The sequence below is a fragment of the Jaculus jaculus genome, chromosome 11, assembly GCF_020740685.1.
Source record: "Jaculus jaculus isolate mJacJac1 chromosome 11, mJacJac1.mat.Y.cur, whole genome shotgun sequence".
In the NCBI taxonomy this organism is placed as follows: Eukaryota; Metazoa; Chordata; class Mammalia; order Rodentia; family Dipodidae; genus Jaculus; species Jaculus jaculus.
Genome location: NC_059112.1, coordinates 80,968,328 through 80,984,275, shown reverse-complemented (window position 1 = coordinate 80,984,275; position 15,948 = coordinate 80,968,328). Strand labels below are relative to the sequence as shown.

General features: G+C 43.8%; 1 protein-coding gene across 1 annotated transcript in view; it reads right to left on the bottom strand.

Moving 5' to 3' along the window:
• Positions 1-11,174, bottom strand: part of Prkci (protein kinase C iota) — an 82,437-nt gene extending 71,263 nt beyond the window's left edge. Inside the window, exon 1 of the mRNA XM_045161644.1 lies at positions 11,024-11,174. Coding sequence (XP_045017579.1) covers positions 11,024-11,124 — 101 coding nt within the window. The 5' untranslated portion in view covers positions 11,125-11,174. The remainder of the gene's footprint in view (positions 1-11,023) is intronic.
• Positions 11,175-15,948: the final 4,774 nt, after the last annotated feature.

The window sequence follows — 15,948 nt, the reverse complement described above, 5'->3', positions numbered from 1 at the left end:
CACAAAATGGTCTGGATATCCATGACCTCACCATGCCTGACACTACCTACACAAGACCCTCATAAGAGGAAGAAAAGATCATGACATCAAAATAAAAGAGGGACTGATTGTGATGGGGAGGGGATATGATGGAGAATGGAACTTCAAAGGGAAAAGTTGGGGGGAGGGTTTTAGCATGGGATTTTTTTATAATCATGGAAAATGTTAATAAAAATTGAGAAAAAAAATTAAAAAAAAAAAGCCGGGAGTGGTGGCATACGCTCTTAATCCCAGTACTCGTGAGGCAGAGGTATGGGGATTGCTGTGAGTTCAAGGCCACCCTGTGACTACATCGTGAATTCCAGGTCAGCCTCAGCTAGAGTGAGAGCCTACCTCGAAAAACCAAAAAAAAATTTTTTTAATAAAAAAAAAAGAACAAGCGCCTTTAAAGAGTAAGCCATCTCCTCAGACCTGTTTGTTGGTTTTTTGAGACAAAGTCTTGCTACGGATCTCTCAGGCTGGCCTTAAACTCTCAATCCTCCTGTCTCAGCCTCCCAAGTGGTAGGATTGCAGGCATGTGCCACAACCCATGGTTCAAGTGTTTTTCAAGTATGTGTGTAATATTTAAAAAGCCTAAGCACATACCTCCTTAAGAGACTTAAGGAAGGAGGCAGTTTATCAATCCCATTCCTTAAGTTCCAGGAAACATTTCAGGGACTTTGTATAAACACTTCTCTAATTAATTGGGGAAATGCCATGCTCCTGACACCTTGCAGTCACCAGATCCCCTATAACAGTGTTAAAAAATGAGCTGCAAGCTGGAGAAGTGGCTTAGCGGTTAAGATACTTGCCTGCAAAGCCTAAGGACCCAGGTTCGATTTCCCGGTACCCATGTAAGCCAGATGCACAAGGTGGCACATGCTTCAGAAGTTTGTTGCAGTGGCTAGAGGTCCTGGAACACCCATTCTCTCTTCCCTCTTTTTCTCTAATAAATTAAATAAATAAATAAATCAGAGCTAAATATAAAAAAAGGAGTTACACCGTGAAGAGTATACTGTAAGGGTGGAAACAAATTACACACAGATGATTCCTTTCTGTTTAACTGCAGCACTTGCAAGTTATATTGCCAGAGATTTCCCACATGGTAAATTTAGATATGGTTTTACTTAATTTTTTGTTTGTTTGTTTTTTTGAGGCAGGGTCTCACTCTAGCTCAGGTTGACCTGGAATTCACCCTGTAGTCTCAGGGTGACCTTGAACTCTCAACAATCCTCCTACCTCTGCCTCCCAGGTGCAGGGATTAAAGGCATGTACCACCACACCTGGCTACTTAAAATTTTTTAATGTTTTTATATATATATATGTTTTTATTTTGGAGAAAGAGGTAAGACCCTACCTTGAAAACAAAGCATAATGACATATATGTATGAAAATGGCCATTATTTTGAATGTTAACTTAAAACTTAAGAAGGCTGAAAGCACTTTCCTTTTTTTTTTCAGTTTTTTTTTTTTTTTTTTCCCTGAGGTAGGGTCTCACTGTAGCCCACACTGACTGGAATTCACTATGTAGCCTCAGGCTGGCCTTGAACTCACAGTGATCCTCTGACTTCAGCCACCACATACTGAGGATTAAAGGCACGCTACCACCACACCTGGCTTTTTTTTTTTAATTTCCTTTTTTTAAAAAATTTATTTATTTGCATGTGTGTGTCTGTGTGTTAGAGAAAGAGAGTACAGCATAGGGCTTCTTGCTGCTGCAAACACTTACCCCTTCATGGATCTAGAGTTATGAGTGGCTTGAAAATTGAACCCAGCAGCTGGAGAGATGGCTTAGCAGTTAAGGCATTTGCCTACAAAGCCAAAGGACTTTGGTTCGATTCCCCATGACCCACATAAACCAGCTGCACAAGGGGGTGCATGCATCTGGAGTTCGTTCACAGTGGCTCTTTCCCTCTCTCGCTCTCTCAAATAAATAAATAAAATTAAAAAAAAAAACTGAACCCAGGCCCCCAGACTTTGCAAGCAAGTGCCTTTAACCACAGAACCATCTTCCCCAAACCACAATTTCCATTTTAAATAATCAAGACAGAAAATGGATTTATAGCCAGGCACAGTGATGCATACCATTTATCCCAGCACTTGGGAGTTAGAGGTAGGAGGATGGCTATGAGATCGAGGTCAGCCTGGGACTACAGAGTAAGTTCCAGGTCAGCCTGGACTAGAGCAAACCTTGCCTTAAAAAAAAAATCAAAAAGAAAGGAAAATGGCAGGCTAGATGGCTTAGCAGTTAAGGCACTTGCCTGCTAAGCCCAAGGACCCATATGCAACTCTCCAGATCCTACTTGAGCCAGAGGCACAAAGGTGAGTCAAGTGCAAGGTCACACATGCCCATTGGGTGGCGCAAAAATCTGGCATTTGATTGCAATGGCTGAAGCCCTGGCAAACAGATTCTCATTCTCTCTCTCTCTCCCCCTCCCTCCCTCCCTCCATTCCTCTCTCTGTCTAGCTAAAAAAGTTAGAAAGAGGAAGGCCATGGTGGCACATGCCTTTAATCCCAGCACTCAGGAGGCAGAGGTAGGAGAATCGCCATGAGTTCAAGGACACCCTGAGACTACATAGTGAATTCCAGGTGAGCCTGGACCACAGTGAGACCCTATCTCAAGGGGAAAAAAAAATAGTGTTTCCTTCTTTGGCACTATGTCACCATGTCCCATTTTTCTCTTATGTCACAGTATGGATGAACTCAAAAACCCATTGGCTATCACTCCCCATGCTGCACCACCTACCCTTTTCTTAAATTCACTTTTTCTTTTTAGTTTTTCAAAGTAGGGTCTCATTCAAGCCTAGACTGACCTGGAATTCATTCTGGAGTCTCAGGGTGCCTCAAACTCACCATGATCCTCCTACCTCAGCCTCCCGAGTGCTGGGATTAAAGGCATGCACTACCACTGCCAGCCATTCTTTCTTTCTTATTTATTTGTAAGCAGAGACAGACAATGGGCACACCGGCGACTGTTACCACTATGCATGAACTACAGATACAAGTGCCACTTTGTGCACCTGTCTTTATGTACATACTGGGTAATCAAGGCAGGCAGGAAGGCTTTGCAAGCAAGTACCTTTCACCACAGAGCCATCTCTCCAGCCTTGCCCCCCCTTTTTGAGACAAGGTTTCAGGTAGCCCAGGATTGCCTGAAATTTGGTATGTAGACAGGATGACCTTGAACCACTGAGTGCCTGACCCCACCTTCTAAGTGCTAGGATTACAGGTATAGGCTGCCCACAGTGATTGGTTTATGTTGTGCTGGAGATCAAACCCAGGGCTTAGGTGTGAGCTAGGCCTACATTCTACCCACTGAGATACATCCTCAGCCTCAATTGCTTAAGTATATTGCTAAATTAATTTTGCAATACTTTTAAAAACAAGTCTTGCCAAGACTTGTTCTCTGTTTAAAAAAAAAAAAAGCCAAAAAGGTAAACAGCTAACATTCCAAACATGCAATGTTAATCTTGGCCTGTGGATACAACTCAGTAATGGAGCAGCTGCATGTATGAGACCTGGTCAGGAAGCCCAAGATTGCCAAAAACGGCTAACAATCTCTTTTTATTTCTACATGAGCAAAGTAGGAATTCTCTGGCCAGGGGTGGTGGCGCATGCCTTTAATCTCAGCACTTGGGAGACAGAGGTAGAAGGAATGCCATGAGTTCAAGGCAACCCTAAGACTACATAGTGAATTCCAGGTCATTCTGAGCTACAGTGAGACTCTACCTCAAAAAAAAAAAAAAAAAAAAAATTAGTAGCCCAGACATGATGTGGTTAAATTATACCCTATCCAGTAACTTTAAGTAAGGAAAACACACACAATCGCAATCTATCACAAACCAACAAAACCTGTTTCTCTTCCTCCAAATCAACAGAATTAGGTAATGATTGAAGAGAGCTCCCATGTTTGGGAAAGAGGAGTGCAGAGCACAGACAGGAACTCTTATTAAGTGATCTCCAGTAAAACCAGATTCTGGTGTTCTTAATCTCCTGTTTGAAACTAGAAAAAAGTCACGTCCAGTCTATCTAGGAAGACACACACTTAGAAATCAAACTTAGAACCGGTAGCACTTGGGAGGCAGAGGTAAGAGGATCACCATGAGTTCAAGTCCACCCTGAGACTAGGTAGTGAATTTCAGATCAGCCTGGGCTAGAGTGAAACTCTACCTCAGAAAACAAAAAATAAAAAACACCTTAGAACAAGAATACTGTATAGCTGAAGTATGTGAAAGAGGTTAACTTACTAAAAACAAGATTCAACCTTCACCATAAAGAAACAGAAGGGTGCACGTGCAAGTTAAGGAAGAATTGTCCTTCTGAAGCTCTGACAGGAAGTTTTCAAATGCCCAAGGTCCTCTATTTCTTAGTATTTTTTTAGATTATTTTATTTTTATTTATTTGAGACAGAAAGAGGGGGAGAGAGAGAGAGAGAATGGGTGGGCCAGGGCCTCTAGCCACTGCAAACGAACTGCAGACACATGCTCCACCATGTGCACCTGGCTTACGTGGGACCTGGAGAATTTAACTGGGATCCTTAAATGCTAAGCCGTCTCCGCAGCCTTATTTCTTAGTATTAAAGAAGGATTTTCAGCAGGCATGGTGGTGCATACCTTTAATGCCAGCACTTAGGAGGCAGAGATAGGACTGCTTTGAGTTTGAGGTTACCATGCTACTACATAGTGAATTCCAGGTCAGCTGGGGCTAAAGCAAGACCATACCTTAAAAAAAAAAAAGGAGGGGAGGATTTCCTATTTTCAAATCATGTGTTTTATGAGCCAACTTGTTTATCCTTTTCGGTGACTCATTTTAGTTTTATCTACATTAATAAGCAGCTGACTGTAATATAACTATCAATTTAAAGTTTTGTTAATAACCACATTATCTTAACAGATCTAATTCCAGAGGACAGAAATCAGCAGTTTAAAGTGCTGGAGTTTTCTTTAGTGAAAGCTTGAACAAAATAAAAAGGTGCTATTAAAAAAAAGCTTTCTAAGCCGGGCATGGTGGCGCACGCCTTTAATCCCAGCACTCGGGAGGCAGAGGTAGGAGGATCGCCAAGAGTTCAAGGCCATCCTGAGACTACATAGTGAATTCCAGGTCAGCCTGAGCCAGAGTGAGACCCTACCTCAAAAAAACAAAAAAAAAAAAAAAAGCTTTCTGGCTAAACACTATGCTTATCAAACTGCCCAGTAAGCACTTCTCTTAATGTTCACACCCTTATATTAATGCTACTCTCACTTTTGGTAGAGAATCTTCTCTTTTCAGATGGCAATGATCTTGGGACGACTCAGAAGGTATCATGGTGATGGAAAGAAATAACCACAGTGCTCAGTACTGCAGTAGCTCTATCACACCTTCCAAGGCTCAGGGTCTAATGCGGAAGAGGTGGCGAAAAGAATGTAAGAGCCAGAGGAAGGGCAAGACTCCATACAACATGCTCCCTCCAGACACAAAATGGCCTGGATATCCATGGCCTCACAGTGCCTGACACTACCTGCATAAGACCATCTTAAGAAGAGGAAAAGATCATAACATCAAAAGTAAAAGAGAGACTGATTGAGATAGGGAGAGGGTATGATGGAGAATGGAGTTTCAAAGGGGAAAGTGGGGGGAGGAAGGGTATTACCATGGGGTATTTTTTATAATCGTGGAAGTTGTTAATAAAAAATAATTAAAAAAATAAAAATAAAAATAAAGCTTTCTGGGCCTGGAGAGATGGCTTAGTGGTTAAGGTGCTTGCCTGCAAAACCAAATGACCCAGGATCGATTCCCCAGAACCATGTAAACCAGATGTACAAGGTGGCATATGCATCAGGAGTTCATTTGCAGTGACAAGAGGCCTCAGCATGCCCCTTCTCTTCCTCTCCCTCTCTGCTCTTTCGCTCTCTCTCAAATAAATAGGCTGTGTGTGATGGTGCACCTTTTAATCCCAGCACTCAGGAGGCAGAGATAAAAGGATCGTTGTGAGTTCAAGGCCACCCTAAGACTACAGAGAGAATTCCAGGTCAGCCTGACCTACAGTGAGATCATACCTTGAAAAACCAAAAGATATATAACAAAATTAAATTAAATTAAAAAATTAAAAAAGAAAAGCTTTCTGCAGCAGGGTATGGTGGTGCACACCTTTAATCCCAACACTTGGGAGGAAGAAGTAGGAGGACCACCATGAGTTCAAGGTCACCCTGAGACTACATAGTGAATTCCAACTCAGCCTGGGCTACAGCAAGACCCTACCTCAAAATACCAAAGAAAGAAAAGAAGAGAAAAGAAGAGAAAAGAAGAGAAAAGAGAAGAAAAGAGAAGAAAAGAGAAGAAAAGAGAAGAAAAGAGAAGAAAAGAGAAGAAAAGAGAAGAAAAGAAAAGAAAAGAAAAGAAAAGAAAAGAAAAGAAAAGAAAAGAAAAGGCTTTCTGGGCCGGGCATGGTGGCTCACACCTTTAATCCAAGCACTTGGGAGGCAGAGGTAGAAGGATCACCATTCAAGGCCACTCAGACTACATAGTGAATTCCAGATAAACCTGGGCTACAGTGAAACCCTATCTGGGGGGGGGGGGGGCGCGGGAGGAACCTTCTGGTGGGGGGTGGGGGTGGGACAGAGAAATGGCTTAGCAGTTAAGGCATTTGCCTGTGAAGCAATGGACCCAGGTTCAATTCACCAGGACCCACATAAACCATATTCACAAGGTGATGCACCATCTGCAGTTCATTTAGTATGGCTAAATGAGCACCCATTCTCTCTTCTCTCTCCCTCCTCCACCCCTATCTGCTTCCTTCTCTCACTCTCTCTCTCTGTCCCTCTCCCCCTCCCTCCCTCCCTCTCTCTCTCTCTCTCAACTAAAATTAAAATTTAAAAAAAAAGCTTTCTGCTAGGTGCAGTGGTACACTTGTAATTCCAGCATTTGGGAAACTGAGGTAGGAGGAAGGCCATGAGTTTCAGTCCAGCCTGGGCTAGAGTAAAATCTTGCCTCAAAAACAAAAAACAGCCAGGAATGGTGGCACACACTTTTAATCCCAGCACACAGAGACTATGTAATGGATTCCAGGTCAGCCTGAGTTACAGTGAAACCATACCTCAATAAAAAAAGGGCTGGAGATATAGCTTCGTGGTTAAGGCACTTGACCACAAAGCCAAAGGACCCAGGTTTGATTCCTCAATACCCACATAAAGCCAGCTGCACAAAGTGGTGTAAGTGTCTGGAGTGCTCTCTATATATACATCTCCCCTCCTCTCTCTCAAATAAATAAACAAAATATATTTTTAAAAAATAAAAATAGGGGCCGGGTGTGGCGGCATACAACTTTAATCCCAGCACTAGGGAGGAAGAGGTAGGAGTATCACCATGAGTTCGAGGGCACCCTGAGACTGCATAGTGAAGGTCAGCCTGAGCTAGAGTGTGACCCTTGAAAAACCAAAAAAAAAAAAAAAAAGGGAAAAGTAGGAGGCACATGTGGTGGTGCATGACTTTAATCCCAGGAGTTAAGAGGCAGAGGTAGGAGGATCACCGTGAATTCAAGGCCACCCTGAGACTACATAGATCAGCCTGAGCTAGAGTGAGACCCTACCTCAAAACAAACAAACAAACAAACAAAAATAATAAAAATAAATATAGGGCTGGGCATGGTGGTGCACACCTTTAATCCCAGAACTTGGGAGGCAGACGTAGGAAGGTCACCATGAGTTCAAGTTCACCTTAAGAGTACACATAGTTAATTCCAGGTCAGCCTGGACCAGAGTGAGACCCTACCTCGGAAAAACAAAAAAATAAACAAATAAAATAAATAAAATAAAAACAAGCAGAAAAGAAGCTTTCAATGACTAAAAAGAACAAAAGGGGTTGGAGAAGTGGCTTAACCTTTAAGGTGTTTGCTTGCAAAGCCAAAGGGCCTAGGTTCAACTCCCCAGGAGCCACATAAGCCAAATGCACAAGGGGCGCATGCGTCTGGAGTTGGTTTGCAGTGGCTAGAGGCCCTAAGCACCCATTCTCTATCTGCCTCTTTCTCTCTCCTTCTCTCTCTCAAATACAGAAATAAAAGTACTTAAAAAGAACTAAAGGACAAGATTATTAGTGCCTTTAGTAAAATTTCCTAAATTTTAAAATACAATATCAGTAGCCAGGCTACATGGTAGCACACGCCTCTAATTCTAGCACTCAGGAGGCAGAGGTAAAAGGATCACTGTGAGTTCAAGGCCACCCTGAGACTACAAAGTGAATTCCAGGTCAGCCTGGGCTAGAGTGAAACCTTATCTTGAAAACAAAAAAGAGAATGGTAACTAGAAAGTATTACTGAAATTTGGGCTGAAGAAATGGCTCAGCAATTAAGGCACTTACTTGCGATGCCCAATGGCCTGAGTTTGATTTCCCCAGTACCCACATAAAGCCACATGCACAAAACAGGTGCATGCATCTGGAGTTCTGCAGTGGCTAAAGGCCCTGGCATGCCCATTCTCTGTCTCTCTCTCTGGATCTTTATCTCTGTATTTGCATATAAATAAATAAATAAATATGTTTAAAGTCTTAAAGAAATTTTAAACACACAAATCTCTATTCTCTTTTTTAATAAATGGTGCATGAAATAAGTCAAGAAAATACATATAGAATATCTACATTCCTAAGTCACAGCAAAGCGTTTTTTTCTCCCAAAGGAAAAGTCATAAGGACTTTTCAACTGCATGCCTATTTACATTTGCCAAACAAGCATGAGGAAAAGTAAACGGAGAAAAATGACAAAGCACTAATTTCTTGATCCCTCACAGATTTGTTGGATGCTAACTTTGGTAAGCCAAGAATTTACATTATTGAAAGCAATAAAGATAACCCACATAACTAAAAACAATCCTTTTAGCAAACAAAAACTGAGACACTGAGGACAGCTGGCAGAAGATACTATGCACTTAACTTTTCATCTTTCAGTGGAAGTAATCAATAAATGCCATCTAAAGCTGACACATCAGGAAATTTAAATACAACTGTAAAAGCAATAATAAATACAACCTTCAGAAGAACCAGACTGTCAAGACCACGTGATGAGATTGGGACACTTCAATGTAGACCTCTGTACTTTCCTGTAACATGTGCAGTATTCATATTTAAATCTACTTGCTAAACTGTCAATAATCAGATACCTTTATAAAAATCCACTATATTCCATGTCTGCACCCAACAGCTCATGGACTGTAAACTTTATAAAATGAAGCACACTTGAAATAGCTCATCTGGCCACACTCTTTTGGAGGGGAGAGGGAGTTTTCATCTCTTCTTGCAAAGGTGACCATAAACAGCCCAAATATCTATTATAACACCTACAAACTTAAATTAAGAAAATCAGGGCTGGAAAGATGACTCAGTAGTTAAGGCATTTGCCTGCAAAACCTAATGAACCCAAGTATGATTCCCCAGTACACACATAAAACCAGATGCACAAAATGGTAGCACGCATTTGGAGTTCATTTGCAGTGGCTACAGGACCTGGTGCACCCATTTTCTTTCTTTCTTCCTTCCTTCCTTCCTTTCTTCCTTCCTTTCTCTCTTTCTTTCTTTCTTTCTTTCTTTCTTTCTTTCCTTTTTACCCCCCCCCTCTGCTTACAAATAAGTAAATAAAAAGAAAATCAAAAGACAAAAGTGAAAAATATGGCATCATGTTAAAAATCAAAACCTTAGCCAGGCGTGGTGGCACACGCCTTTAATCCCAGCACTTGGGAAGCAGAGGTAGGAGGATCGCCATGAGTTCAAGGCCACCCTGAGAATACAGAGTGAATTCCAGGTCAGCGTAGGCTAGAGTGAGACCCTACCTCGAAAAAAACAAACAAACAAAAAAATCAAAACCTGTTACCTGTGTTTTAAGAAAAATGAATTCTAACACTGTCCAATATAAGGCCTGGTGCTGAATTCAGGCAATGTTAACAAAGGCTTCATAACAGCAAACAAACTTTAAGTCCTGACATGTAATCAAGAAGACATGCAGGGCTAATGTTTGCTTTGAAATCAAAACAAGAGAGGCAACTCAAAGCCTGCTATCTTTACTGATCCGCTCAGGAATGTAAAAGTATGCACTGCAGTTTCAACCTGGCAGTACTTGAAGTTTCTTAAAAACAATTTATTTCTGCCTAGACAAGCAGAAAGACAGGCCTAAGCAGTCGGGTTTTCTGTTTATGCCTCGCCTCCAATCTTTATGCTCACACTAGCCTTTCACCTTACTAACGCTCATAAATATAATTACCTCAGAGAAACGTCAGAACACCACTGAACTCAAAGCAAGGAGGGTGTCCTTTCATAGAATGCGATTAACACGATGACCTCTGAAATGGACAATTTCTGGTAGCCATGGGAGTTATAACTTGGGTTAATCACCATGATCATAAAGACCACAGAATTTAAATGCCTCTCTTCCTCTTCTCAACCTTACAATTTCTCACTCTACGGGACGGTATTTGAAACAACACTAGCAAAGAAGGGCTCCCAAAATATTCATCAATAACTTGCCACTTAATTCTGACGCTACCCGAGTTCCCAATGGCATGCCCTTTACTTCGCATCCACTGTTAATCAAGTACTACTCTTCTCCTGGCTATCTGCCTGTAGACCAGCTACACTCCGTGAACTCTTCCACGGCGAAGAGGATAAACGTGATTTACAAAATCAAAGGCTTCGGGCCTGCTGGTAATCCAAAGAGCCAGCTAATTGAAGCCGTCCAGTCCGGTCTCTGGAAGCCCACGGCGACCTGGAGGAGCCATCAGCTCTCCACGTCCCATCACCCCGACGAACGACGTGAGCCCCTCGCAAGGCTCTCGGTCAGTTGCGCGTGTCTTTCCCACCAGGTGCACCTACCTGCTCTATTCCCCGGGCTCCCCGGCGACCTCAACCACATCTGGGGCGGCCCCGCGCCCGGCACCCGTCCCCGCCCGGGGCCGCCCTGCGCCCCTCACCCTCCTCCTGCGCGGGCCGAGCCGGCCTCCACTCCCCTCCGCGGCCGCCCAAGCCCCCTGCTCCCCAGCACTCACTCACCCCCGGTAGTAGGCTTTCACTCGGACCTGGTGAGAATGGTCCCCGCTGCCGCCGCCCGCGACCGTGTGGGACATGGTGCTGCTGTCCCTCTGGGTCGGCATCTCCTCGCTCCCTCACTCCCCCGCCTCACGCCGCAGGCCGCGCTGCCGGGGACCACGCGTGCGGCACCGCGGCTGGGAGAGCTGCGGCGGCTTCCCGCTCGCCGACCCGCCCGCCAAGCCCGCGGCGGCCACCTCAGGGTCGCCTCGCCGGGACAGCCGGAACAGCCGGAACCGCGCCGCCCCTCCCACTAGCCCGCCGCCGCCTCTAGCGCCGCCCGGGCCCAGCACGCCTCCCCGCCGCCGCGGCCCCTCCCACCCCGCTCGCTCCCAAGGCCCGCATTCCGCGGCGGCGGCCGGGCGGGCGGGCGCAACCATTCAGCCGGCGCCTGGAGCCCCGGGTCCGGATGAACCATTTTCACGGCGGGGAGAAACGAGTGGAGAACGGCCAGCGATGTTGCCCTCCAGATCTCTAAACACGCCAACATGGGGCCTTTATTGGAATATAAAGCAGCGTATTTCACATTTATAGTGTATAATAGTCACTGGTCTCACAGGAAAAAAATGGTAAAAGATAAATGTGTCGGACTCCCCTCATCTCCGTCTCCCAGCTTGGTTGTGTCCATGGCCCGCCCCTACTAGGCATCCGGGAGAGGCTTGTCCCGCGGGTTTCTGGGATTTGTAGTCCCAGTGGAATTGTGGGACTTGTTATTTCGTTATGGATCGTCTGAGTATAGCGTGCTTTTCTAGAGATGTGGCCGTGGAAATCTTGAATACAGCTTGTACATCCTAAGGCCGGGGAAATCACAGCTAGGTCAGGATCTATATTCTTTTCTTTTTTTCTTTTTGGTTTTTCGGGGTAGGGTCTCACTCCAGCTCAGGCTGACCTGGAATTCACTATGTAATCTCAGAATGGCCTCGAACTCACAGCAATCCTCCTAACTGCCTCCCGAGTGCTGGGATTAAAAGCGTGCTCCACCACACCCGGCTTTTATTTTATGATTAACTGGACATGCCAATTTCATAAATCATTTAAATTATGCAGTGCCTTTTCGAGTACAAAGATTTGACTACACGGGATGGGGGATGTAACTCGGTTGAGTGCTTGCCTAGCATGCTTGAATTTCTGGGTTTGATTCCAAGCCCATCATAAATCGAGCCGTAGTGGGACACTGTAATAATCCCAGGACTCGGGTAGTGGAAGCAGGAGGATCTGAGGTTAACACATAGTAAGATTTAAGTTCAAGGCCAACCTGGGATACATGAATTCTTTTCAGAAAAGAAAACTATATTTGAGGAGGCTGGAGACATGGCTCAGCGGTTTAGGCATTTGCTTGCAAAGCTTAAAAGCCGGGCTTCAATTCACTAATAACCACGTAAAGCCAGAAACACAGAGTGGCACATGCATCTGGAAACTGGAGTTTGTTTGCAATGGCAGGAAGACGGATGTTGTATTCATTCGCATATTCATAGTCTTTCAGTCTCCTTTCAAATGAATAAAGTATTCAATTACTTGTTCAGTACAGTCTCTTATGGAAAGAATAATATGTGTAGCATATTACTTTTCTTCTTTCACAGCTCTCATATCTAGACCCCTGTATACTGCCATTCCACAAACAGGTACACAACTTAACCAACCAACCATTCAGCCCATTGGTATTTGTTCTGTTGACACTGGCCAATCAAGCATTAGAAAGAATCTGGCCTTGTAGCTTCCTCTCTGACTTTTCTGGGGTCTTGGTCCCTGTCACATAATTTATATTCACTTGCAGGTGCCTTGAATTGAGCTCCCAAGTCAGTCTGAAATAGGAAGTTGGGTTCCTCTACCAGTGCAGTGACATACACCAAAGCACCCATAATTTTAGGGTGCCTCAGATTTCTTTTTTTTTTTTCTATTTATTTATGAGACAGAGAGAGAGGCAGTTAGAGAGACAGTATGGGCATGCCAGGGCCTCCTGCCACTGTAAATCTCCAGACACATGAGCCACTTTGTGCATCTGGCTTTACATGGGTGCTGGGGAATTGAACCAGAGTCCTTAGGTTTTGCAAGCAAGCTCCTTAACTATTGAGCCATCTCTCCAGCCCAATGTCTAGGGATTCTTGTCTTATGAACTCAAAGAATTGAAATCCACAGGCAAGAGGATAAGGAGATTTTATTAGATTATGAGAAGGAAAGAGGGAGAGTAAGAAGAACTACTTCCCATGAGAAGGCAGGAGCCAGTAAAGCCCAGAATTTAAGGAAAGAGAGTACAGAAAGCTCCTGCCCATGAAAAAGCAGAAGTGGAAGCCTGACCTGGTGGCACACACCTGTAATCCCAGCACTTGGGAAGCAAAGGTAGGGGGATTGCTGTGAGTTCGAGGCCACCCTGAGGCTCCATAGTGAATTCCAGGTCAGCCTGGGCTAGAGAGAGACCCTACCTCGAAAAACCTAAAGAAAAAGTTTATTTATTTATTTATTTATTTATTTGTAAGCACAGAGATAGACAGAATGGGCATGTCACTGCCTCCAGCCCATGCAAAGAATCTCCAGATACATATGCCACCTTGTGCACTGGCACTGGGGAATTGAATTCCAGTCATTAGGCTTTGTAGGCTAATGCCTTAACCACTAAACCCTCTCCAGCCCTATGTTCTATTTTGTTTTGTTTTTTGGAGATAGAGTCTTCTCCTACCTTGAGTGCTGGGATTAAAGGCATGTGCTATTGCGTTTGTTTTTCAAGGTAGGGTCTCACTCTAACCCAGGATGACGTGGAATTTGCTATGTAGTCTCAGAGTAGTCTTGAATTCACAGTGATCCTCCTACCTCTGCTTCCTAAGTGCTTGGATTAAAGGTATGCACCACTATGCCCAGCTCAATATTATCTTTCTCTCTCTCTCTCTCTTTTTTTTTTTTTTTTTTTTTTGGTTTTTCAAGGTAGGGTCTCACTCTAGGTCAGGCTGATGTCCTGGAATTCACTGTGTAGTCTAAGAGATTCATTTATTCTTATTTTTTATTGCTTTGGTTTTTCCAAAGGTCTCACTCGTGAGCGAGCTGGGCGTGGTGGCGCATGCCTTTAATCCCAGCACTCGGGAGGCAGAGGTAAGAGGATCACCATGAGTTCGAGGCCACCCTGAGACTCCATAGTGAATTCCAGGTCAGCCTGGGCCATACTGCGACCCTACCTCAGGGAAAAACAAAACAAAAAAAAAACCTCAAAGGTCTCACTCTATCTAGCCCAGGCTAACCTAGAACTCACTCTGTAGTTCCAGGCTGGCTTCAAACTTATGGCTCTCCTCCTACCTGTCACTTAAATGCTGGGATTACAGACATATGCCACCATGCCTGGCTACTTTTATTTTTCTTTCTTTCTTTTTTTTTTTTTTTTTTTGAGATAGGGTCTCACTCTAGCCCAGGCTGACCTGGAATTCACTATGGAGTCTCAGGGTGGCCTCGAACTCATGGCAATCCTCCTACCTCTGCCTCCCGAGTGCTGGGATTAAAGGCGTGCACCACCACGCCCTGCTACTTTTATTTTTGTAAAAATATTTTTATGCATTTGCAAGGAGAGATACATGCCAGGGCCTTTTGCCATTGCAAATGAATTCCAGACACTGCACCACTTTGTGCATCTGGCTTTACATGAGTATTGGGGAATCAAACTCAGGCCCTCAGACTTTGTAAGCAAGCACCTATAACCACTGAGCCCCCATTTTAATTTTTTAAATCTGAATCATGTCTTTTTTTTCTTTCTTGGCTACTTAAAATTTATCAAATTTTTTCTTTTTTTAATTTTGTTTTTGAAGCTGAGCATGGTGGCATACACTTTTAATCCCAGCACTCAGGAGGCAGAGGTAGGAGGATCAAATATTTTTGTATTAATATTGTGCAACTTTACATTTGAGAATTAGTTAATTCACCTTCAGGAAATCTTTACCAAGTAAAGTTTTTGTTTTGTTTTCTTTTCTTTTCTTTATCATTTTTTGAAGTAGACTGACCTGGAATTCACTATGTAGTCCCAGGCTGGCCTCAAATTCACATTGATCCTCCACCTCTGCCTTCTGAGTGCTGGGATTAAAGGCGTATGCCACCACACCCTGGTCCCTGGTTTCACATTTTGTACTATTTGATTCTCATGTGACAAACATTGAGGAGCCAGTGACAGGATTTTAACGGAGACATAAAGAACAGGGCAAACCCATTTTCAATTTGATCCTGGCTGAAGGGCACGGCAGACTGGCTAATTCAAGCAAAATACAGAAGTGTGCCAACTATGATGAAACATTTTCTTGTTAAAGTAGCTCAGTCTGAAGAGAGGAAGTCAACACTTTCTGAAGACCTGATTGAAGCTATGTCAGGTACCTTTAAAATTCTGCTAGTAAGTCAGCCCGGGCCAGAGTGAGACACTACCTTGAAAGAAAAAATTATTAAACAGGAGCTGGAGAGGCTTAGTGGTTAAGGTGCTTGTCTGAGAAACCTAAAGACCCATATTTGACTCTCCAGATCCCACATAAACCAGATGCACAAAGGTAAGGCAAGCACAAGGTCTCACATGCCCACTAGGTGGCACAAGCATCTGGAGTTCAATTGCAGTGGCTGAGGACCTGGCATGCTAACATGCTAATTCTTTCTTTCTCTCTCTCTTTAAGAAAAAAAAAAGTCATAAAATAAGCAGGGCATGGTGGTGGCACAAGCCTTTAATCCCAGCACTCACTCGGGATGCAGAAGTAGGAGGCCAACCTGTGACTACATAGTGAATTCCAGGTTAGCCTGGGCTAGAGTGAGACCCTACTTCAAAAAAAACAAAATAAAAAAAATTATAAAATACTTTTCTTTGTGCATGTTTGTGTGTGCACATGTTTCAAGTGCCAATGAGAACACAGGCACACAGGTGCTACAGTACACATGCG